This window comes from Mytilus galloprovincialis, chromosome 8 (assembly GCF_965363235.1).
Source record: "Mytilus galloprovincialis chromosome 8, xbMytGall1.hap1.1, whole genome shotgun sequence".
Lineage (NCBI taxonomy): Eukaryota > Metazoa > Mollusca > Bivalvia > Mytilida > Mytilidae > Mytilus > Mytilus galloprovincialis.
Genome location: NC_134845.1, coordinates 48,756,266 through 48,779,414, shown reverse-complemented (window position 1 = coordinate 48,779,414; position 23,149 = coordinate 48,756,266). Strand labels below are relative to the sequence as shown.

Genomic DNA, 23,149 nt, shown 5'->3' with positions numbered 1-23,149 from the left:
GTCTAATCTATATAACAATAAGAAACGATAAACACGTATGAACTATACATGAACAGACTACAGCCACTGTACATCAGATTCCTACAAAAACATATAAATATCAATTTCTTTTTATATCATAAATAATATTCGTCAAAATATCAGCAATAATTCTATACAACGAGTATAAAAACGTTGGTCGGTCGTATAACCTATAACAAAAGTCGCATTAGACACTTGTTCGTTAACATCCATTCATGCCTGTGAATCAATATACAAGAAATAAACTTTTAAAGTAGAATAACTTGATGTTGGGTTTTTTTAAGCTTAAGTTTTGAATAAAAAAAAATACAAACTTTGTATGGATTATACAGAGATATCACATCATGATGTAAATAGAACGAAACTAAATTCAATTTCAATATTATAAGTAACTTCTTATAAATAAAGGAAACAGTAGCTATATATAGTATACCGCAATGTATAAAAGTCATAAATCGATTTGAAGAGAACAAAAATCCAAAACCGAGGGAAACATATCAATTATATATAGGAAAACAAAGAAAGAACATCGACGTGCTACAAAAGAAAAACGTCAACGCACATAGAAACGAACTATTTGATAACAACTGCTATATTCCTGACTTGTACAGTATACAGTGAGAAATCGAAGGAATGATACAGTATTTGTATTAAACACGATGTTGTTGACGTTGTTGACGTTATTGCTGATATCGTTGTAAGATCGCGGTTTCAACGTGGTATCATCGTAGTATGGTCGTGGTTAGATCGTGCTATAATCGCAGTAGAAGCGTGGTAAGATCATGTTGCAATCGGATAAATCATGGTACGGTCGTAGTGAGGATTGATTAGCGTAGAAAGATAGTGATTGTCGTAGTGAGGTTGCAGAATAAGCATGCTGACAACGTGGTAAAATCGTAGCTGGATCATTGAAGAAGCGTTATGAGGACGTAGTAGCAACGTGAAAGAAACAAACAAATTACATTTTCATGCCGCTCATACCGCGACCTCACCACTATCTGAATTTATTTTAGATCGCGGTGAGCGTGTGCGATAGTGGTCTATTAACAAGGCATTTCTTCATTCAATAGTTCCAATTGTTGAAATTTTAAGTCATCTCTTCGAAATTTTAGCAGATGCCTTCACGAGTTGGTTGACCGTTATTTACAGCTGTATCACAGGTGAGTAAAAGGTGTCCTCTTTTCCACAATTGAAACACCAACAAATAAAAGAAAATCTTAAAATGAAATTCGTTTTTTATTTATCTATATACAGCTATTCGAGCCTGGCAGAAAAAAATAAACAATAAAAGCTCAGGATTAAAATGTAAAACGAAAACCTTCTAAATCAGCTTCCGATTGATAATAAATATTTTCTGTTTGTATTTTTTACAAAAGAAGTATTATGACGCGACTTAGTACAAACTTTCGAACCAATCACTAACCAAACCCACCAGAACCAAATAGTCGCTTTCTTGGTATTATCATAAACATTTTGTAGGATTTAGTGATGTTGTCAAATTTATTCTGTTTAAAGATAACAGGTACATTTAAGTTCAAAGGATATTTATCTTTCATATACTGTACATGAACTACATAAATGTATAGGAATGCATTTACAATTCATATAATCTCGTTGACATTCGAATCGCTTGAGAACAGATAAGGATTCCGACCGTTAGACAATGAAAGGATATTTTCAATGTGTTCTGGCATTTTGTGCTTTGACAGTTTGTTTTGCTGGAGAAAAGGATGCAAAACGTCTATTACTGAATGACCCAGATGTCATCAATGATCGTTTGAACCGCATGGAGAATATGTTATCGGTCCTTAACAACACTGTGAAACAACAATCACTTACCATACAGTTACAACAATCAGAGATCAAACAATTGCAATCTGCTGAAGGTAAAATGTATACCAATAACTTTGAATTTAGTGTATTGATCACTAAACGAATTGAAAAATATTCATATATCAGGCAAATTCAATGTAATCAAGGAAAAACTCAAAAGTTAAAAAAAAAGTACATTTGCTAAAATGGCATGTTCATTATGTTAAATAAGTAAAGGCAACAGTATATACCGGTGTTCAAAGTTCATAAATCGATTGAGAGGAAACAAATAACTACTGATTTTTACCGTTCGTTCATATGTTTTACTGTTACACATCTTTCTTATGTTAGGGGAGGGATGGGAACCCGCTTACATGTTTAACCCTGGCACATTCTGTATGTATATGCCTGTCCCAAGTCAGGAGTCTGTCAATCAACCATGCAGAAATGTGAATTTCAGTATGTTCAGTGAAGTTAAGTTCACAATTCGGAGGCATAAGACAAATCATACACTGACGATGCTTTGCTATTAACTTCTACTGTTGAAATGAATCGTTATGGTATGTTATGAAATAATTATTTAATCTGAGCCACGTATTATTGTTAACCATTCAAGCCTCTTTTCTGCGAATCCGTCTTCAGCTGAATGTGTTATTTTAGTATTACTACGCGGTCCTCAAAGGATTTTAAATATAATTAAATGCGATAAATGTGAGTTTTCTGACTTTCATAGCAAATGCAATACTCAATTTATCAGGATAAAGAAAATAACTGTTAGTATCCTTATATATCAGCCGTATTTGTACTTGGCTCAAAACAGGAGTAGTAGCTGGCTGCAGCTTGCATTAGCCCTGTTCTCAGCTTCGTATAAATAAAGCTAATATTTAAAGACATTAAACTCTGTTATTAGAATTTGAACAGTAGAAGTAAACCAATCTTGCTGCTTTTCCTTCTCTGGTTTGTCATTTAATCCGACAAAAGTTTGATTCTTGGTCATAACTGGTTAAATTGTTAGAGAATATTTGCAAAAGAAAGGAGGTTATTAGATAAATAAACGAAACACTATAAGGCTGCATTTAGTTTATATCGGAAAATGTTCTTCATAAACATACACACAATTGTTTTCTTCTTCTACGATTCATCAATGTAGAACAAACAAAGATCATTGAGAGAAAACCAATGAATAACATCTTAATCTTCTCTACTCTTTTGCAGGCACTGGTTCTACCTATGTTATTTGGGGACGAAAACAGTGTCCAAATCACACAGACACAGAACAGGTGTATTCGGGTAATTATTATGTTCTCATCATGATTGTAAAACATTTTGTTGAAGATTTCTTCGTGCAAAAAAGCAAGAATGTAATTTAATTTTATATTTTAATTGTTCTAGTTTACTGTAGTAAGATTTTGCCGTGAATTGTCTTTCATTTACAAAACAAAACGTTTCTCGTTTTTATGATAAATTAAAGGGTGTTTTAAGTCAATGTAAACGACCCAAAAACGATTTGGAGGTTATTTTCTGATCTTCCAAAATACAAAAGTATCCATATTTCTGTAAACTTGATGCAACAGAAGATACTATAAACAAATAAGATGAGAACAATAATAAAAGTGATGCGTCAACAGACTGATAAAAATGGGAGCGTCGCTGAGAAAACATACATCTGCATTTACTGAAACATTTTTATATTCCACTGTTTAATGGTCTAATTCAGGAGCATGCTGTTCAGTGGTTGTCGTTTGTTGGTGTGGTTCGTAGATGTTTCTCGTTTGACATTTTCCATATACACAGACATCGAAAAATTAAAAATAACAATGTTAAATATACCAAAATTAGTGCACGAGATGCGCATTTCCCACATTAATGATTCTTCAGAAGTGCGCATGCTTGACACCAAAATATTTCAAAATCCAAAACTTTAAGGATACTTTGAGAATCTGATTTAATCCATAAAAAGGTCTGAATCATACTCTAATTCAGACATTGAAACAGCTTTGAATGAGGGAGATGTATTACGGAATTAAAATTGAATTCAAAAATTATAACAATAAATTTCATTTAAAATTTAGAGGAATAAAAATACTTAAATTATAAAAAAAAAAAATATGATTTTTTAGATTTTAAATTTATAGATACGCCAAAAATATATTAAAATGTATTAATATTCCATACAACAGCAGATTGTATAGATCGTTGTACAATGTTGTATTTATGAACCAGAAGTCGGATATATTTTCTTCTATTTCTTGATTATTGTCTTAAGCGTGACCTTTTTATTTTTGTTAGGTTATGCTGGAGGTGGATACTATACCAATCCGGGTTCCGCAGCAGAGTATGTCTGTCTTCCACCAGATCCAGATTTTGAGAAGACTAGTGGTTATGATGGTGGACGTATGTATGGCGCAGAATACGAATCGAACTTTTTCGGTAAAGATGACGAAGATGTACCATGTGCTGTCTGCAGAAAGATACGTTCAACTTCCATCCTTATGGTTCCTGGGAAGAACAAATGTTATAACGGATGGAACATAGAATACCATGGATATCTAGGTTCAGGAGATCATAGTCATGCAGCAGCGTCATCATATGTATGTGTGGACAGCCATCCTGAATACCTAAATGCTGGTGTTGTAGATACTAATGGCAAATTATTTTATTCTGTTAGCCAAGTGTGGAGCCTTACAGTGTCCTCCCTATGTACACAATTATCCTCTGACATGTGTTGTGTGCTCAAAATAGTACATGTACATGTGCACTAAAATGGAAATTCATGAGCTATTATCTTATCTGTATCATGCCTTGAAAATATCGCCATATTTCTAAAAAAAAATCATTTCGTAGCTACAATCTCCTTTCCTTCCCCGACTGTTATATCATTCAAGACGACTTGTCAGAGAATTTGTACCATGTGCAAAACGACGGGTGTCACTAGTGAATCAAAACCTAATAACCCGTCAGGAGCCTTAAGATTATAAAACGCCATTACTTCATTATGTTGATGATTATCAGTATATATAATCGTGATAATATCATATACAATCTCTTGATTTTCTTAATCTCTCACATAGCAACACGACGGGTGCCACATGTGGAGAAGGATTTGCTTACCCTTCTGGAGCACCTGAGATCAACCCTAGTTTTTGTTGGGGTTCGTGTTGCTTATTCTTTAGTTTTCTATGTTGTGTCATGCGTACTATTGTTTGTCTGTTTGTCTTTTTCATTTTTAGCCATGGCGTTGTCACTTTTTTTTCGATTTATGAGTTTGACTGTCCCTCTGACATCTTTCGTCCCTCCTTTGATCCTTATTTCAATAAATGCATTAATGATGTGGGTATTCGAATATCACATCTTGGACATTTATTCAGAAATAAATAAAAGAATACGTAATACGCCTATTTCTAGCAGGTCACTCATTAAGATGCACATATGATATCGGATATGTTCCTTATGTCGTAACTACAAACCTCTTCCCTTTTAACGAATGCGACCTACCGAAAAAAGATTATTAACCTTGTTTGTAATAACATGCGCAACACGACGGGTGCCACATGTGGAGCAGGATCTGATTACCCCTCCGGAGCACCTGAGATATACCCCAGTTGGTGATGGGGTTCTTGTTGTTTAGTATTTAGTATTTAGTATTCTATGTTGTGTCTTGTGTACTATTTTGTCTGTTTGTCTTTTTGTCTTTTTGTCTTTTCCTTTTTGTTAGCCATGGAGTTCTCAGTTATTTTTGATCTATCAGTTTGACTCTTCCTCTGGTATCTTTCGCCTCTCTTCTCAAGATTTGAAGATTTTTCTTCTCAACATTTAAAGATCTCTACCATGCATTTGCTACCTAAATTACACACAGGAATTACACGAAAATACTGTTTCATCTAGGCCTCTAGAAAATTAACTCATCATAGATACCAGGATTAAGTATTCTACAACTCATATTTCAGTGTTTTAAACTAGTTCCTAAACTGCTATTAAAGAACTATTCATTATCTTTTGTATTTCATTGATTTGCCATTATGCATATATTTTAAAAAATGGTAGATGTATTCAGAAATACCCAAACGTTCACAGTATATATCAACAGATGATGTATTCACAGGAAAGAGTAAAAGATACCGAACGTTGCCATGCGTTGTCCACAAAAAGTCATCTTTAAAAAATCTTTTTTTTTAAGTGAGAAATTAGCATGAATTAATGTCAAATGGTGTTAGATATTAAAACAAATAAAACAAACCATACGTTATTTTAATTTTTAAGTATGTGAATTAAGACATGAATGCTGTTGGTCGGTTCAAACCCATCTTTATATGATTCAAAACTAAATGGGTGAAACTTTATAGTAAACAAGGATACATCTACATAAAAATGAGCCTCGCATTTCTCCGTTTCTAAGCCTCATCCTTATATCATTGATATGTCAAGTCAATGCACAATTATTATTCTATATGTACGGCCTTCATCAATGAAAACCCGTATAGCGGGTAATTAAAAGCTTTTTTTTTAAACAAAATAAGCTTTGTACTCTTATGATCAATTTGATTCTGAAATTTAAATTGTTAATACATACAACAAATACAGGCAATGCCTTATTGGTATTTTTAGTCAAACTGTTTATGCAATTACAACTTTTATTTGTTTCTAAAATATGGTATCTTTTTACTTCGACGTTTCAAACGATTAAAAAATATAATAAACACTTTTACGATATTTTATATTTGCTTTGGTTAATTTACTTTGTCACATTTATCGAAAACACGATAGCTGACCTTACGTCATTTCCAAATATTTTTTCATTGCTCTAAATTTATGTTAAAGACGAAAATGTTACATCAAATGTTATCTTACAATGACAGCACATTCTATTCTGATTGTCCTTCCCATTTAAAAGTTCTTAATTTTGCAACAAATTACCGTTTTACGGTGGGGGTTTTTGTTGACGTTAAACTTCCAATTTTAAGTGACTGTGTGAACTTAAATTTTACAAACATACATGTTCAAACATGTAAACATAAGAAATAGCGTCGTTCTTTGTATCATTGTTGAGAATATTTGGTCGAATCCAATAGACTGTAGACATGTTCTAAATTTATATTAATAACTAATGTTAAATGGTTATTACATTCCAGCAAATCTTTCGCATAACGTTGAAATTTTAGTTTTTATCTGGTAAATCTATTTAGGTATGCAAATTGTTTTACGATCTTTAATTAAAATATTTTATCGGAATAAGGTTTAGTACGGAAACTACGGAAGCCCATGTTGAACGTCCCCAAAAATATAATTTGAATTTCATATCCCAAATTAAAATTGTTGTCACGAATTGTAGAATTCGTTATCACAGATTGAATTCGTAATAACGAAGGTGTGTTATGTGGTATTTTAGTTATTTTTTTTTTTTGTATTATTCTTGATTATTAATTAAATTCGTTATCACAGATTTTTTAAATTCGTGTATACGGTTAAAAAATCGTTGTGAACATGTTTAGTATTGGCACAAAGTTGACCAGCTTCTAGCACTATTAAAAGTTGATGAGCATATACTCAGTCTAGAAAGTTTAGTAACTGGCTATAAAATTGAATATGAAGATTATTTTGATATGAACTATTTTTTAACTATAATTTACTTTTCAATTTATAAAGCATATTACATGTCTGACAAGAAAGACAAGGTCATTGATATTTTTAAAATATTCCAAAATGAAATCAGGGACATAATTAACATAAATAAAATTAGAGAAAAAAAAATAAGAGAATCATACTTAAAACTTTAGAATATTTCGAATTTCTATAATCAGATAATTGCGAAGCAAATTCAAGCTGTCACCTAGTAACTTTTGTAGTTCATGACGGCACATGAAATGTGTCCGGTCAGGAGATATGAATCAAATGAAACTCGCTATTATACTCTTTTGTCATGTTTATATATAATTTATCATATCTATTATAGCTACACTGAATTAGTATTGTTATTAGTTTACACAATACAATGATTGGATACTGCATTCATGTATCGTTAATTATACCACGTGTACTTTCGATCTTTTTTTGATCTTTGGTTTGATCGCAAAAAATACTATTTACTGAAAAAAAATTATGTTGTTTATATAATGCGTGAAAAAACAATTATCTTACCTAATCATTTAAGACTCATATTCACAATTACACGGAGTAAGGGAGCTACCATTTGATTTTTATGGGGGGCTAGGATGAACAATTTTGTCCTGCTTTTTTTTTAGCTGTAATCTCTGTCCTGCCTTTTTATTTTTCACTCTGTTCGGTCCTGCCTTTTTTTTTTTAGTTTATCCTGACTTTTTTTTTACCTAAATTGCATCGTTAGTTTTCTCGTTTGCATTGTTTTAACATTTGCAAGTCGGAAAATTTTAATAACCGACTATAAGGTATAAGGATTTCCTTGTTGAAGGCTGTACAATTTCTTACACTAAAATGTATGAAAGACATGAACCTAGGACAACCACATTACTTCAGGCTCATGACTTGAGACAGGCACATACAGATTTATATATTAAAGGCAGTTGGTTATGAAATAGCGAGTACTCTTATTTCAGTGCTCTCTGTATAATATGCACAACAAATACCATCTTTATGATATTTGCTGACATAATCAAACGCAGTTTGCATAATTAAATGTGAAACGTTTAACTAACTGAAAGATTAACAATAAAATAATATGCCTCATATTAATATTACAGGAACTGGTTCAACCTTTACTATCTGGGGACGGAAGCAATGTCCAAATAATACGGACACAGAACAAGTGTACTCTGGTAAAAACAAATTGGGTTACTTCGAATTTAAGACACAATGAAAGCAACATTATTTGAGGTCGGAAATTTACATATCTTCAGAAAGTTACCATTAGTTTAACATAAGTTATATATATAACTTGTACTTTTATTATCTATTTGATTATTGCATTAAATTTTAAAAAAATACTACAAATAAAACATGCCGAAAATAGGTGTCCAAATACAAGTATTATAGGGCTTCATAATATTTTAATTTTTTTAAAGAAAATATGCTCACACAGGAAACCCATTTATGATAATCTCCGCTCTGTTAAAAAAAATGAGGTCAATGGTTTGTTTGTTATTGTTATTAATTAGGCAAAGTTGCGCCATCGGATATATTAGGCTATTGTTCTAGGTTCTACTTTTATGTATAGCACTTCACGTGCTTTGAAACTTATACAAATTGGGTTTCAAATATTTGGCTTTGAACATTCCTGATGACAATCTTGATATTTTTTTAGTATTATAGTACCAATCACAACTTTTTGCTTATCTGTGCAGTATCGTCCATCATTCTTAACGATCCGATTCATTTTATATTTGCTGGTTGCTCTTTTTATAGACATACACATATAGTTTTGTATTTGACATGAATATTGATTTATCTTTTTAATTTATGAATACATCTTAACTTGCTTTTCTCAGTCCTCCTTTGAAATCTTACTCAATTCTAGGATATGCCGGCGGTGGATTATTCAGCCATTCAGGTTCTGCATCAGAATATGTTTGTTTGCCTCCAGACTTCCAAAAACAAGTGGTTATAATGGTGGTTATATGTATGGTGCAGAATACGAGTCAACCTTTTTCAGTACCCCGAATGAAGATGTTCCATGTGCTGTCTGCAGAAAAACACGTTCAATTTCAATCTTAAGAGTTAAGGTATGACTCCAATAAGAAGTTAAAGACGATTTCTGCGATGAAATTTTATTTGTAGATGCTGTCAAATATAATGCAAAAAAAATTTAAAAGGGCAGTAATTCAATGTTGGATGGAATACGTCTTCTGATTGTCTGAAAGTTATATATATTTCAGCTCATATACATAATTTTGGTATGTGATCATGACATCATCAACGATATTTCATCGATTATTCCTTCAATTCGAATTTAGAATTTAAAAACCTGTCTATTCGAAACAACCTTAGTGCAAACTTATAAATTTCAAGTTACGCGGGTTCTTCAGTGTGCACCACATTTTTCATGTTATTTCTTCATAGACAGGATATACTGTCATTTCTAAGATAACTTGAAATAAAGTCTTCAAATGATTTGGGCCATGCTTACTAATTTGAAGATATTATTTTACCGATCATGGTTTCTTATTTAAGTTTCTATCGGTCTATTTTAATTTTTCAGATATAATGCAAATTAATACACAAAATCATAAAAATCGTCATTAAATGTCATTTACTCCAATATGGAGTTAACTTAGGATTTGGGTCAGGTATGATATTATGTGTAGATCGTCTTTTCCTGATAATTTTATGCCAAAACAAAAAACTGTTTTTTAACTCATCATTCTACACCAATAACTCCTATAAGAAGTCGTCTAACAATGTAAATAGACAATACATAGATCTCACAATTCTGAACATTTAAATACCTGTTTGATCTTCATCTTTGGATAGATGTGATAGTAGTTTTTAAGATATAGACTAAACTTGCATTTTACTCAAATGTTCTAGTTTTAGTCATATCGGTCATGTTGGGTCGCAGATGAAATCAACTAAATACCCTTATTATAAGTGTGGCAAAGTTTATAAACATTTGGTCTAACAGATTCATATCAGAAGACCGACTACGCAGACAAACTACCGCGTTGTCGACAGATTGCGGATGCCAAATGATCAGAAAAATTCACTTGCTACTTTGAGCCGGTTGAGCTAAAATGAGTGAAGCAACAAATGATTTTAGTTTAACATAATGTATCTTAATTATAATCTACTTATACATAACAAAATAATGTGTTATCATAACAAAGACAGTAAACAAAACATGGCGATTTTACACGACATAAAAATTGATTATAAATATGTTTATTTTGGAAATTTTTGCAATTTCTTTTTTTTTAAGAATATATGTTGCTGAACATGTTTTGCTCAGTATAAAACAATGTTGTGTATATCAGTTTATTCATTTTTTCATCGTTCAAAAATAAAAGACTGCTTAAAAAGAGAAAGAATCCAATCATTTTCATATTATAAAGCTACATGGTAAATAGGTGAAGTTAGGTTTTTTTTGGGGTGAGGATAGACTGGATAAGCAAGATTTAAAAAAAAAACAATTTAATGCTATCAACAGATTATATTTTGGTAATAATGGACATGGCAGGTTTTATGTTTTGTTGCCTTTGTTCGACAAAAGTCGCACTTTTTCTTTGTCCAGTTCTAATCGTTCTTTCTCCACTTCAAGTCTTCTTTTGTCTACATCAAGCCTCTCAATTTCCACCTTAAGAAGCTTCTCGTGCATCTCTTCGATTTTAGCTACAATATTCTGTTCAAGTCGATCAAGTGTTGAAAGGATTTGTTTTCTTTCTTGAGATTTCTCTTCCATAGCCATATCGTCATTTGGTGTTGTAACATAGTCGTCCCTAAATAATGAAAATTTATAAACATGAACCTTACTGGACCTTCTTTTACTTTAAGGGTCCCCATACTTTAGAGTAAGGGTTCATTTATGGTTATGGTTAGATATGGGGAAGTTCTATGTTAAGGTAAGGTTTTATGGTTAGTGCTAGTTTTAGATTTAGGTATGGGTTAGGGTTAGGTTTGGGGTTAGGGATAGTTTGGTATTGCTCTATACGGGTTGGGACCCCTAAAGTAAAAGAAGGCCCCTTACTGGGATAGTATTTCTATTCCGCAACAGGAAGTCCTCCAGACTGGATATAAATGATTCACTAAAATTGAATCTTCCAATACTTTGCGAATTTAAAATACGTTTTGCCTCAAACATTCCAACAGTACACATATAATATATTAATTGTAAAGACAATGAAAATCGTCTAAGAAAAACATTGTGTGCAATGCCAAAATATAAATACATAATATCGACTGGATTATAAGTTTTCATGTTTTAATGTTGAATTGTTTATCACTTGATTGTTTCAATATTTTAAAAATATCTGACTAAATGTGTTGTATTTAACCGTTAGCAGTTGTATATTCATGTGTGTGTATGTTTGTTGTATGGTAATCAGGTTTTATAGCAGTATTTTTTTTTTCATTTATTTACCTTTTATTATGTTGTATTGCTTTTATTTCAATGGTTTTATTATTTTTCAAACTTGAACGCGATCATGGCGTTCAGGGCTAAGAATTGTTTCTTTAACATACTATAAATATAAATATTTACTGATTAATATAGTAACCTAATTCCCATCCTTTTATTCCTGCTATTAATTCGCTTAAGTTAACAGACTTCACTATTAAAGAAACTTGTGCACATTACCTCACGCTACTGATAGTATCTGTGGAACTTTTTGCTTTGTCGGACAATTCTTCAACTTTTTGTTCATCTTTATTCTCTGTCTCTGTGTCCTCATTACTTGAATATGTACTAACATCGCAAGTGGCCAATTTATTGTCGAGACCATCTGAAAGTCGTTTTGATTTCTGAGAGAGAGAAAACACATTTTGCCTTTTTAATACATAGTTTTTCAAAACAAATAAATGTGGTATGATTGTCAATGAGACAACTATCCACCAAAGTTAAAATAATGTAGCTGTAAGCAGTTATATGCAACAGTACAGCCTTCAACAGTGAAAAAGTCCATACCGTATACATGTAGTCAGCCATAATAGGCCCGACATTAAAAATATGAACCAATTCAATTGAGAAAACTACAGGCCTAATCAGACATCAGCCGACAACAACCACTGAACTACAGGCTCCTGACTTGAGGCAGACACATGCAGAATATGGCGGAGTTAAAAATGTGTGTGCACGCTCAACCCTACTACGAGGCAGACAGAGTTGTTACAGCCCAATTAAGAACACGAATTGAAAATCGTTGCAAAATGCTTTACTGAGCAAATCGATACAACAAAAAACATCAAACAAAAAGACTGACAGAACGTGACATGGTATATCTCTCCCCCTCATCTTAAACAAAAAAAGGAAAAATTTGAGAGTATTTGTAGTTACTGACAGCTAGTTCAAAGCCAAACACAGTTAGTAAAAACCCATGTATCTCAAGACTAGTCTATTTAAACCAACGGTGTGGGGAATAAAAAGAATAAAAAGAACAGATTAGAAAAATTTTTAAAAAGATCTACAAAGAATAACAACGGAAAATCAAAGCAAATGATAAGAAAGTCCCGCAGTAGTAGTTGAAACGCATAACACGTGCTTTTTAAAGAAAATAAACCTTTGAGGAGATTGCACGCTTAAGAAACTCAAAAACATAAAGTGTTTTCAAGGATAAATACAAAAGGTCATTAAAAGAACAGACAAAACTCAGATTTTGCTTCGTTTGAGGGATTTATAACCACAGCTTTAGAACAGTTACGTCATTTTATGAATGGGAAATTCACAATCAAAACATATCGTTCTAATTATGCTAAGATCGTAGCACTTGTTACCTTTCTGTTGAGGGGAGCGTTTGACGTCTTCCGTGTGTGCAGGTCAATTCATTTTCGTTTCTTTAAGTATTATGATTTAATGATAATATTATGTGACAAAGTCGATTTTTCATAGTAGCTTCTTTGAGAATCTTCTGATTAACTTCAAGTTATAATAACAGACTGCTGTTAGTCACCATTAAAAAAAGAATTGTTATGAGCAACAAGACGGGTGTTATTAGTAACAGTATATGTTTACTCTTCCGGAGGGCATGATATCAACCCTGGTTTTAGGTGGGGTTCGTGTTGCTCGATTTTTAGTTTTTTTTTGTGATTTGTATACTGTTGCTAATTTTTTATCGTTTTGGGGGGTGGTTTTTTGTTTGCCATGGAATTGTCAGTTTAGATTCGACTTGTATCTTGTGTCTCTCTTTTATTAGGAAGCGATGCAAATTATTCTCATAATTATTCCATATATATGAGATACTACCGATAGGAAAACACTATCCAAAACCATGTGCACTAAACGTATTTTCATTAACCAGTAAACAAATACGTTATAGTGACAAAAATGTATACAGCAATGCATGGCGTTGTCAGTTTATTTTCAATTGATGAGTTTGACTGTCCCTCTGGTATCTTTCGTCCCTCTTTTATCTAAATATACTACTACTTTTTGAACCACAAATACAACAATTAGAAAAAAAAGTACTTATCATTTCATGACAGTGATAACTTTAGATGTGTGTAAAGTATGAGTGTCGGAAAACTTACAGTTTATTAGATTTTCAAAAATAAATGCCGCAATAGCTGTGGTATTAGCGCACATGAGACAACTCTCAATCCACGTCATAATTTGTAAAAGGTAAACGATTATAGTTCAAAGTACGGCCTTCAACGCGGAGCCTTGGTTCACACCGAACAGCAAGCTGTAAAGGGTCCTAAAACTTTAATTTTCAAGTGAGGCAAAAACTTCTGAATGTTATCAGGTTTAATATAGTTCTTGTGTGGCGTAAACTAACCATTTGGAAAACATTGAAAGTCAGCTTGTAACAAAGAATCATCATTGCTTTGAAACAATTCGGGACCATTTCATTTCTTTCGACTAGGTTTTGTGACATATAATGTATTTTATCTGAATGAGATACTATGAGATCTTTCGTTATTCTCTGTTTAATTAGCTGTAAAACGTTATGATAAACTAGTTTCACGTCGCAGAGTGAAAGATCTGATTTTGATAACTTTGAAATAACGACTGAAGACACAAATTTGTCTCCTGCTGTTTCGAGAAATTGTTGGTCATAAGTTATAGTACTATATATGTTTTTTGAGTTTAATCATTCTTACCTCTTTACGAAGATTTTCAATAGAGTTTTCTATAAACTTTTTCTGTTCATCTTGAGTAGCTTGCCTCAGTACCTTTTGACTGAAATGTTCTGCCAATACAAAGTCTTCGACTTCACCTTTTTGATAACAAAATCGAACAAAGCTTTTATATGCTTTAAGTTTGTAGCGGGTTGGTAGTTCTTGTTTCTCAAAGGCCATTTTGAAATGATGTTTTGCCTTTTCGGCGCGCGGTGATACCACTGTCATGTACGTTTCTGCAATGTCTAAATGAACGCTTGTTAAAGCTATCCAAGGCTCCATTTCCGAAAGGATAGATTCCATTTTATCACAATGGAATAATGCTTGATGTATGTAATGTTCTTTTTCAGTCGGTACTTGCTCAGATAGAACCAGATTACTCATACGTAATATATTTTGTATCATACATCTTTGATAAAGATCATAATTCTTACACATTTTCAAAACCCCGAAGTCAAAATATAGTTTTTCACTACCAGACTTTATCATTTCATTTAAAGTTTCGATTACTTCAAAAGTTATTTCTTTACTTTTCAGTCTGCGCATGAAATAATAAATACCACCTCTTTTCGTCAAAATATATCTTACAGAATGAAGATTCGTACTAATTTCCTTGATGTAGTCATCAAGTTTTGCGGCAATGTTCAAAGCATAATGATATTCATGCAAGGCTTCCCTGTTAACCCTATATTCAGGCGTATGTGTTTTTGAATTAATTGAGCTATCTTCATTTTCGTCTTTTGCCTCATCAATAAATACCATATTTTTACTATGGTTATACATGATTGTTGCGAATAACTCAGCAAGAAAAATTTCTTTAACATCTTCTAAAGGCAGAATAACTTTGCAGTCTATGAGTTTCTGTAAACACTGCTCAGGAATTTGGTTCTTAGGAATATCTGTTTCACTTAGTTTACCATATTCCCTTAACAATCTAATATCTCTACAGCTTCTATATTTCATCAGAACAAATTTCTTTATCATATCATCAGGAATTTCTCTTGCTTTTCTAGTCAGCGTCCGAAATAGTTCATTGGATTTTGATTTGATCTCATCGTTGCCTCTCAGGAAATTTTCAACGCTTGACATATCCACGTTACGTTCCTTTAATCCTTCGTATATTTTGAGTTCGTAAGGAATCAGTTTAAGCAAAAACATTTTTGCCTTTTTGAAAAAGTAATCGGCAGATACTTGTGTGTTTCCATATAAATGAAATGTGACACCCACGCTGCAACACAGGTAGCATTCAAAAAGTTTTGTTTCAAAGCAACTATATCCGCCATTTTTCTCAAGACTCCTCAATAAACAACATGCATGCTCAAGAAACTTTACATTCCGATTCATTGTTTCTGTAAGTCTCGCATCATTGTCAATATAATAACAAAAATGTCGCAACAAAAATAAACGCTCTTCTTGTCTTTCGCTCTCAGATTTACGCTTGTCCAAAAACCAAACTGTAACGCTATGGAAAGCTATGATACGCGTGACTCCTTTTCCACTGATGGCTGCCAGTGAATAGTCATGTAAAGCAGCTAACAGGGTATTTACGTCGGTCTCTGTTGATGAAGAATCATATTCTAACAAGCTTTCTAACAATTGAATAGGAATGGTGTTGTTGTTTAGATAAGGTATGTATTGCAAAAGGTTTTTGGAACTCTCTGGTAAATCTTTCTCTAGCTTTTCTAACGTGAGAATGTATGATGCATCAAACTTCTTACCCTCTGTCGAAATTTCATGTGCTTGTTTTTGCAGCTCCGACCAATTTCTGTTGTATTGACCAATGCTTGTTTTTGTAATTCGTATGTATGACGCTGCTAGAGCCAGACACAATGGTAAATAGTCCATTTTTTTCGCTAATTCCTTGATTTCGTTTATATCTGTAGGATCATTAGTATTATTGTCCAGTTTGAATAATTCTATTACCTCATTATCCGTCATTTTAGAAACTTCTGTTCCGTATTTGTACGTAAGCATTGGTGAATACCGATGTTGTGACGTGCCTATGACATATATGTTTTTGGCAATAATGAAATATTCCATCATCTCGTGAACCTCTTGCGCAGTTTTGGGTGATTCCATATCGTCCATTATAATCAAATGTGTATGTTGTGTGTACTCGTCTTCAGTTAACTTTTTATAAACCCGATCAAACATCATTCGAATACATTCATTTATGTCAGATTCGCTGTATCTTATGACTTCGCGTATGCCCAGACGTAACATCAAATTTGTATAAGACAAATGCATTTCCCGGGTAGACTTGCAATGTACTCTCCATACTATGGATTGCTGATGTTCTTTTCTAAATTTATTTGCATAGTGAAATGCATTTTGCGATTTTCCTGCTCCAGGTGGTCCTGAAATAGAGCATGCGTAGTGTTGTTATTTTTGGGGGTGAACTCTTTATGGTAAATATTGAACCAACGGTTTCATTGATATAATAATTCAGAATTTAATTAGTCTCATCGGTTCTTTTTTTTTTTGTTGTTTGTTTGTTTGCTTTCATTCTTTTTTTGTTGCTCTGTGGCTTACTGAATTAAAGATTTCACTGTTCTTGTTTACGTTTTTGATGTTTTTAGGGGTGTTGTTTTATTTTACTATAAATAATAACGGGTAAATTTTAAATCGGGAATTTATTTCTTTTTATAGACAATAGTATTAGATGTACATTAAAGGCAACCCCAAAAAAAAAGATACATCGAAAACATTTGTTTTAAACCAAATAAGCATGAAGCATGATGTATATAAGCATTCAAGCATACGAAAGAATTACAATGCTATGCAGTAGCTGATCTAAAAATTGAATATAAACGTAGATCTGATACGTCCAAACGTATAACTTAACTCGGACAATAGTTCAGACCTACGCTTAATGGAAATTTAATTTAAAAAATATGTAGTTTATGCAGAAACTGAAGTATTAAGCTAGTGTAATGCATATGAAACAAACAAAACCACAAGCACAGGTGAAAATTATAACATTTCATTATGCAAAATTTATAAAAGATATGAAAATAATATCTCAGTAATGAATAAAAAAAACTACAATGGTATAGGTTGCACTTTGTAAATACAGCTGTTTCTCAAAACACGCCTCTTTTGGGGAGTAATTGAATATTCATAGAAAATTAATTTTGTTTACATACTGGTTCCCAGTTATGCTCTCTGTGTTCCATATCGCAGAGACAGAACTTGGGAATGTTACCAGTAAATAAACACGTGCATATTGTTTACATTGAAATCTGTGGTAACTTTTCATTCGAGGTAGGGGTAGTTAAGAAAATTAGTGTAAGTTTAAACTCTGAGAAGTTCAGGGCATATAAACGTTGAAAATATGCCGCACAGCCCTATATTTTGACCTTTGAAAAAAATTGTGGTGCATATGAACTTTCAATTCTAGGATAAGATTTTTTTCAAAACTTCATAGTAAAAGTGGTACAGTTTTAGCCGTAAAAGGAGTTCCTATGGGAAATTGCATTGTCAATATTTACAGAAATGCAACCTATAGTAACAATATTTGATTCCGAACCTTTGACAAGAACTGCTCCTTTTCTGTTAATAATTTCCTCCATTCTTCGATAATTCTCCGTCTCCACAAAGTTCTGAACTATGGTCATCGAATGCGTTGCATAATTTCTTGCAATACCTTCAGATTCTTGATAATAAACATATTATAATAAAACGTGTATTGGTTAATAAAAGAGCAGTGATATTCAGTTAAGGCATGGCATTCCGTGTTTAAAGATTTCATTGATCTTCAACTAAAAAAAACACTATTGAACCATGCGAATAAAAGGTATATAAAGCTTTTGAATTTTCTACCACGACTTTATATCAATTGTTTAACCATTTTGTTAGATATTTAATAATATTGCATAAGCAGAATAAGAATAAACGTGTAGGATAGATATGCTTTCATAAATTACTCTTAACACGCCTGAAGCCTACTTGCTTAACTTACTTTCCTCTTTTTAATCTATTTAAGGAATGACTGTAATATTGTTTCTGTCTATGAAGAAATAACATAAAAAATTTGTTGCACACTGAATAACGCGCGTAGCGGGTTATTTACATTGTAACAGAGTGCTCCACATTTTTTATGGTATTTCGAATTGACAGAAAAAATATTACAGTCATTTCTTATAATTTAATTCCAAATTCCATTTTAAACCGTAGAAAACCATGGGAATACGTTGATGACGTAACGGTCACATGACTAAATTATGTCTATGGGCTGAAAACAAAATAACGTCAGCCAATCAGAAGACGTGTTACATCCTAAATTAAATTATTTACAAATAAAAACAAACAATATCCAAGAGTTTCATTACATTCTGAATTGAGTAAGAAAAGAATCATAGTTTTTTTTTACCATCTATCTTCAGCATTCTAGGTATACAATCGTTATACTGTCGTACAACTGTTGCTAGTGTAAACAATTTGACATCAATGAAAAGTTTTTCTAGTTTAGTAACTTCATTTCTGGTAAAATATTCACGTCTCTCCAAAACTGTTACAAGATCTTTTCCGTCTTTTATATTCTCCCATGTTGCTTTTCCTATGTCAGCGCGTAGCAAAAATTTTATTTCTTTTAAATCTTCTGAAAGAATAAATAAAATCAGTTGCGATTAACTTTGAAAAAAATCTTCTTTTTTTTTAGTCCGAAATTGCTTTGTTTATAAAAACTGAAACCAGTTTAAACCTCCTCTTTTAATTTGAACAGCTAAAAAAACATTATCAGAAATTTTCATTTGTTTCGAAACTTCGAAAACCGAAGACAGATTTAAACCAAATAATAAACAATTCAAAATTTGAAATATTAAACTGAATTATTAAGTGTGTTGCTACAAATACGTCATTTTGATGGCCGATAACTCGCGTACAAATCAAAATGCTCAAAAGGATGTCAGTGCACGAATTCTTTTTGCCTATCCAGTAATGTTTGATAAAAGTGTTACCTGTAGTCAGCTCTTTTGCTATTTTATTGCACATACTGTCGTAGTCTATACGAAGTTCGGCATCAATTTCACTGTGTTTCTCCATATTTATTGAAACTGATCAATTATTGTACTGGTCTTCTTCTACCTATGTATAAAAATAAATTAATCAAATAAACAGGAAATTGGAATTTAAATCACTATCCAATGCAAGCTACGATTTTACAACTGTTGGCAGGAACCATGGTGTGATGTAGACAAGGAACTGACCGTAATTTGACCAGTTTGACAATAATATTTGTATACTACGAAGGCATATTGAATATTATTCAGAGATAACCAACCTAGGTATAATGTTACATAGAACAGTATAACAAGTGACAAGATACAAAGGTTATATCAGCCAGTCAAGGTCGTTAAAAAAACAACAGACAACAAGACGGTCAGTACCAAAAATAATGACAAGGGAGGAAAACATCTATATGAAAAGTCTGAACCCGTTTGAAAATTTAGTTCAAATGATATCCCTACAAGACAGACCAAAATTCACCTTTTATTTCGCATTAGAAGGTTTCAAAATCAATCAATGTCTTATATAGATATAAGAAGATGTGGTATGAGTTCCAATGAGACAACCCGCCATACAAGTCACAATTTGTTAAAGTAAACCATTATATGTCTATGTACGGTCGTCAACACGGAGCCTTAAGTTAGTTCACACCAAACAGCAACCTATAACGGACCCAAATGACTAGTGTACAACCATTCAAACGGAATAATCTACATTTATACATACACTTAAATAAGAGAAATTTTTATGTGACACAGCTCATATATATCATATATAAGCATTCGATACGTTACATTTCTACTAATGGTGCAATTTTAATTATTCTAACTATCAAAATTTATAGAGCAGTATTTTGATTGGTTGTTTTTTTACGTCGGTTTAAAGAATTAAAAAGTTTAAAGTTCTGACTGAATGCGGCTGGATTTTATAGAAATTACTTTAACATTGTGGTATGATTTATGTCCTTGCTTGACGTTTAAAAGAACTTATGCTGTAATCATTAACGATCTATCATACCTTTTTAATGGTAATTGTAATAATGAGTGTTCTACTAGCTAGTTTATTTCGCCCACAGTTTTCGGCAAGTTTGGGTACCCTTTATACATAGACGAGTATATAACATTTCCATTTAAGATAGCTCGATCAACGGTGTTATTCAATAAAATTAGGGGATATTTAGATAGCTGTGACTTTGTCAGTTCAAAAATTAGATATTTGAACAAATAGAAAAACAATATTGAAGAACAATTGATACGAGAAAACAGTAATTTTAAAGCGCTCTAATCTACTTATTTTCTGTTACGTACTCACTCTAGTTCATGTTACGGATATATGTGATCTTAGAATATTTTCCATTTTAAAGAAAGGACATTAAATATTTACAATTTTTTCATTTATGTGTAATTGTAATTGTAAACTGTGATATGTATATATAAATTGTGAATATAATAAAGATAAAAAAAATGTCCATTGATATTTCGAGTTAGATATGATGAAGTTTTCTATAATTTTGATATAATTTGTCCCAAAAGTAGTACAACACACTATAAAAAATATTATTGAGAAAGCGCTTGTTGGATTTTTTTTTTTTTTTTTTCATTTATTCTCTAAAAGAAATACACTACGAAATAACTGTAATCTTGGACCCTGTTGTAGTAATCATGATAGTAAGATTGTCTACAAACACTTCAGTAATCACAATATCAAACAATAAAGGGCTAAATTGTAGCTTATTCCATAATAAAATTGTTGTGAGTTCCTGAAATTTGATTCTGTGTTTTTAATTTTCCTGACCTTATTCTACTGGAGTCGGTTTCACAAAAAAAAAATACAACTAAGATTGATCGTAAGTCATGAACAATTCAGTATACTCTATATTGAGTATAGATATTCAAACTGTTTATGAAAGAGTAAAACGCTCAAAATATCCATTTCTACTCAAACGGTGAAATAGCATAGAAAGACGTTAGACTGATTCCCGGTTCTTTATCTGTTTGGCTCTGACAGATATACAACAAGGGTGGTATAGGTACATGTGTGTTGCACGGCAGAAAACAGCATAGGAAAGGAAACTTTAATCTGGCTGTTGTCTTACATAAATATTTGTGTTTATATCTGGTTATTAATCTTCTCTTTTTGATTCAATCGTCTTTTTTAACCTCGGGCTTACTTTACCGTATAGAAGTTTCATCAATTTTACAGTTACATATTGTAGTTATAATCCTTTTTATTTCATAAGAACTTTCGTGCTACATTATTTAAAAAGGTTTGGATTTAACAGAAGATCCCTTTTAGCATTTATTTGTGTTTATTTTAGTTTTTATATTCAAGTTTCGAAATTATGACCGAATCTCCTATCCTCAATACTGAAGACTATTCAATGAAAGAGGAGATATCTTCGACTTTTTTTTTCCTTTTCTATGTTGTTGTGGAAGAGTAAAGAAGAACTGTCAATGTTATAATCTTGTTCCTTTAGTCCTACACGGAATACCGGATAAGATGGAATAGGTTTCTTGTGGGAATTTTACAATGTTTTCCATTTTCTATTTTTAGATACATTTATACGTAGTAGAGACAAACTTTACCTTCTTCTCTATTTATATTTATGACACAAAATGTTCTGTATAGAGAGGATTACATATTATAATATTTATAGTATTAATTTTTTTATAATTATTATCAAGTTTGTGTAAAATTATTTGTCATTAATTACGTAAAATAGATTTTCATTTTTTATTTATTTAATTATTTTTTTTCGGGGGGGGGGGCAGTGTTTCAAAGCCCACGTCGCAATCGCGAAAATCGTTTTTGAGAGGTATTTTATTATGTTAAAATAACGGAACAAATTAAAGTAAAAAACAAGCCACCCCCGTCATAGCAAAAACAATATTAGAAAACGAACGTTACATAATAGCTTACTAGCACATCTGTTGTATACTTCTTTCTCGTGTAAGTTTCTTTAGAAATTCACACAATGTCATATTTAAACAAAATCTTGTTGTTATACTGCATTGGTAGTATTACACGAAATTTCTTATATCCGCCATGTTTTCTATTCGGTACAAGTCGCTGGTTTACCCAGTATCCTAAGTGTATATTTCTCATGAAGTATGTTCTGAGATAACCATGCTGGAACCAATTCCACAGAAAATATTAATGAGTTACATGTAATATACATGAACAAAGTAATATCAAATTAAATCCCAACATGTCCGATATCCTTCTTCCTGTATCGAATGACATTACATATTTTTATATATATATATATATATATATATATATATATATATATATATATATATATATATATATATATATATATATTAAAGTAAACAACTTTTATACTTGATTGGTCATGAATGAAGCTATAAATATAATTTCTTTTGAATGTTTTTTTAAACGGTTTTCCTAATGGTTTAAATAGAGGTTTTAAGTGTGGTATTTAAAAACTTATTGTGGTGACAAAAGTATTACCTCCCTTTCAAATTTGAACTTTTATTTAATGTTCGTTCCCCTTCTCTACTCTTACAAGCTTTGTATATGTGTTATGAAAGAAAACAAAATGGAGAAAACA

General features: G+C 31.9%; 2 protein-coding genes across 2 annotated transcripts; one reads left to right on the top strand and one right to left on the bottom strand.

Moving 5' to 3' along the window:
- Positions 1-1,645: 1,645 nt before the first annotated feature.
- Positions 1,646-4,614, top strand: LOC143042112 (uncharacterized). Its single transcript, XM_076214369.1, has 3 exons — positions 1,646-1,907; positions 3,049-3,123; positions 4,123-4,614. Exons 1-3 carry the CDS (start codon positions 1,685-1,687, stop codon positions 4,593-4,595), a joined length of 771 nt encoding a protein of 256 aa, XP_076070484.1. The 5' UTR covers positions 1,646-1,684; the 3' UTR covers positions 4,596-4,614.
- A 6,314-nt stretch (positions 4,615-10,928) lies between these two features.
- LOC143042111 (uncharacterized) lies at positions 10,929-22,799 on the bottom strand. The gene is made up of 7 exons (XM_076214368.1): positions 22,495-22,799; positions 19,527-19,653; positions 18,941-19,168; positions 18,098-18,223; positions 14,551-16,925; positions 12,092-12,255; positions 10,929-11,234 (listed from the first exon to the last, which is right to left on the bottom strand). The coding sequence occupies exons 2-7, from the start codon at positions 19,609-19,611 to the stop codon at positions 10,979-10,981; spliced, it is 3,234 nt and encodes a 1,077-aa protein (XP_076070483.1). The 5' UTR covers positions 19,612-19,653; positions 22,495-22,799; the 3' UTR covers positions 10,929-10,978.
- Positions 22,800-23,149: the final 350 nt, after the last annotated feature.

What these genes read in the sequence shown, in the direction of transcription:
- LOC143042112 (XM_076214369.1), top strand. Translation starts at nt 1,685, where the DNA reads ATGAAAGGATATTTTCAATGTGTTCTGGCATTTTGTGCTTTGACAGTT. An exon ending in ACAATTGCAATCTGCTGAAG is followed by an intron (nt 1,908 to 3,048) that starts GTAAAATGTATA and finishes ACTCTTTTGCAG; the next exon opens with GCACTGGTTCTACCTATGTT. An exon ending in CACAGAACAGGTGTATTCGG is followed by an intron (nt 3,124 to 4,122) that starts GTAATTATTATG and finishes TATTTTTGTTAG; the next exon opens with GTTATGCTGGAGGTGGATAC.
- LOC143042111 (XM_076214368.1), bottom strand. Translation starts at nt 19,611, where the DNA reads ATGGAGAAACACAGTGAAATTGATGCCGAACTTCGTATAGACTACGAC. An exon ending in AGGAGCAGTTCTTGTCAAAG is followed by an intron (nt 16,926 to 18,097) that starts GTTCGGAATCAA and finishes GCTCTATTTCAG; the next exon opens with GACCACCTGGAGCAGGAAAA. An exon ending in GATACTATCAGTAGCGTGAG is followed by an intron (nt 11,235 to 12,091) that starts GTAATGTGCACA and finishes TTCATTATTTAG; the next exon opens with GGACGACTATGTTACAACAC.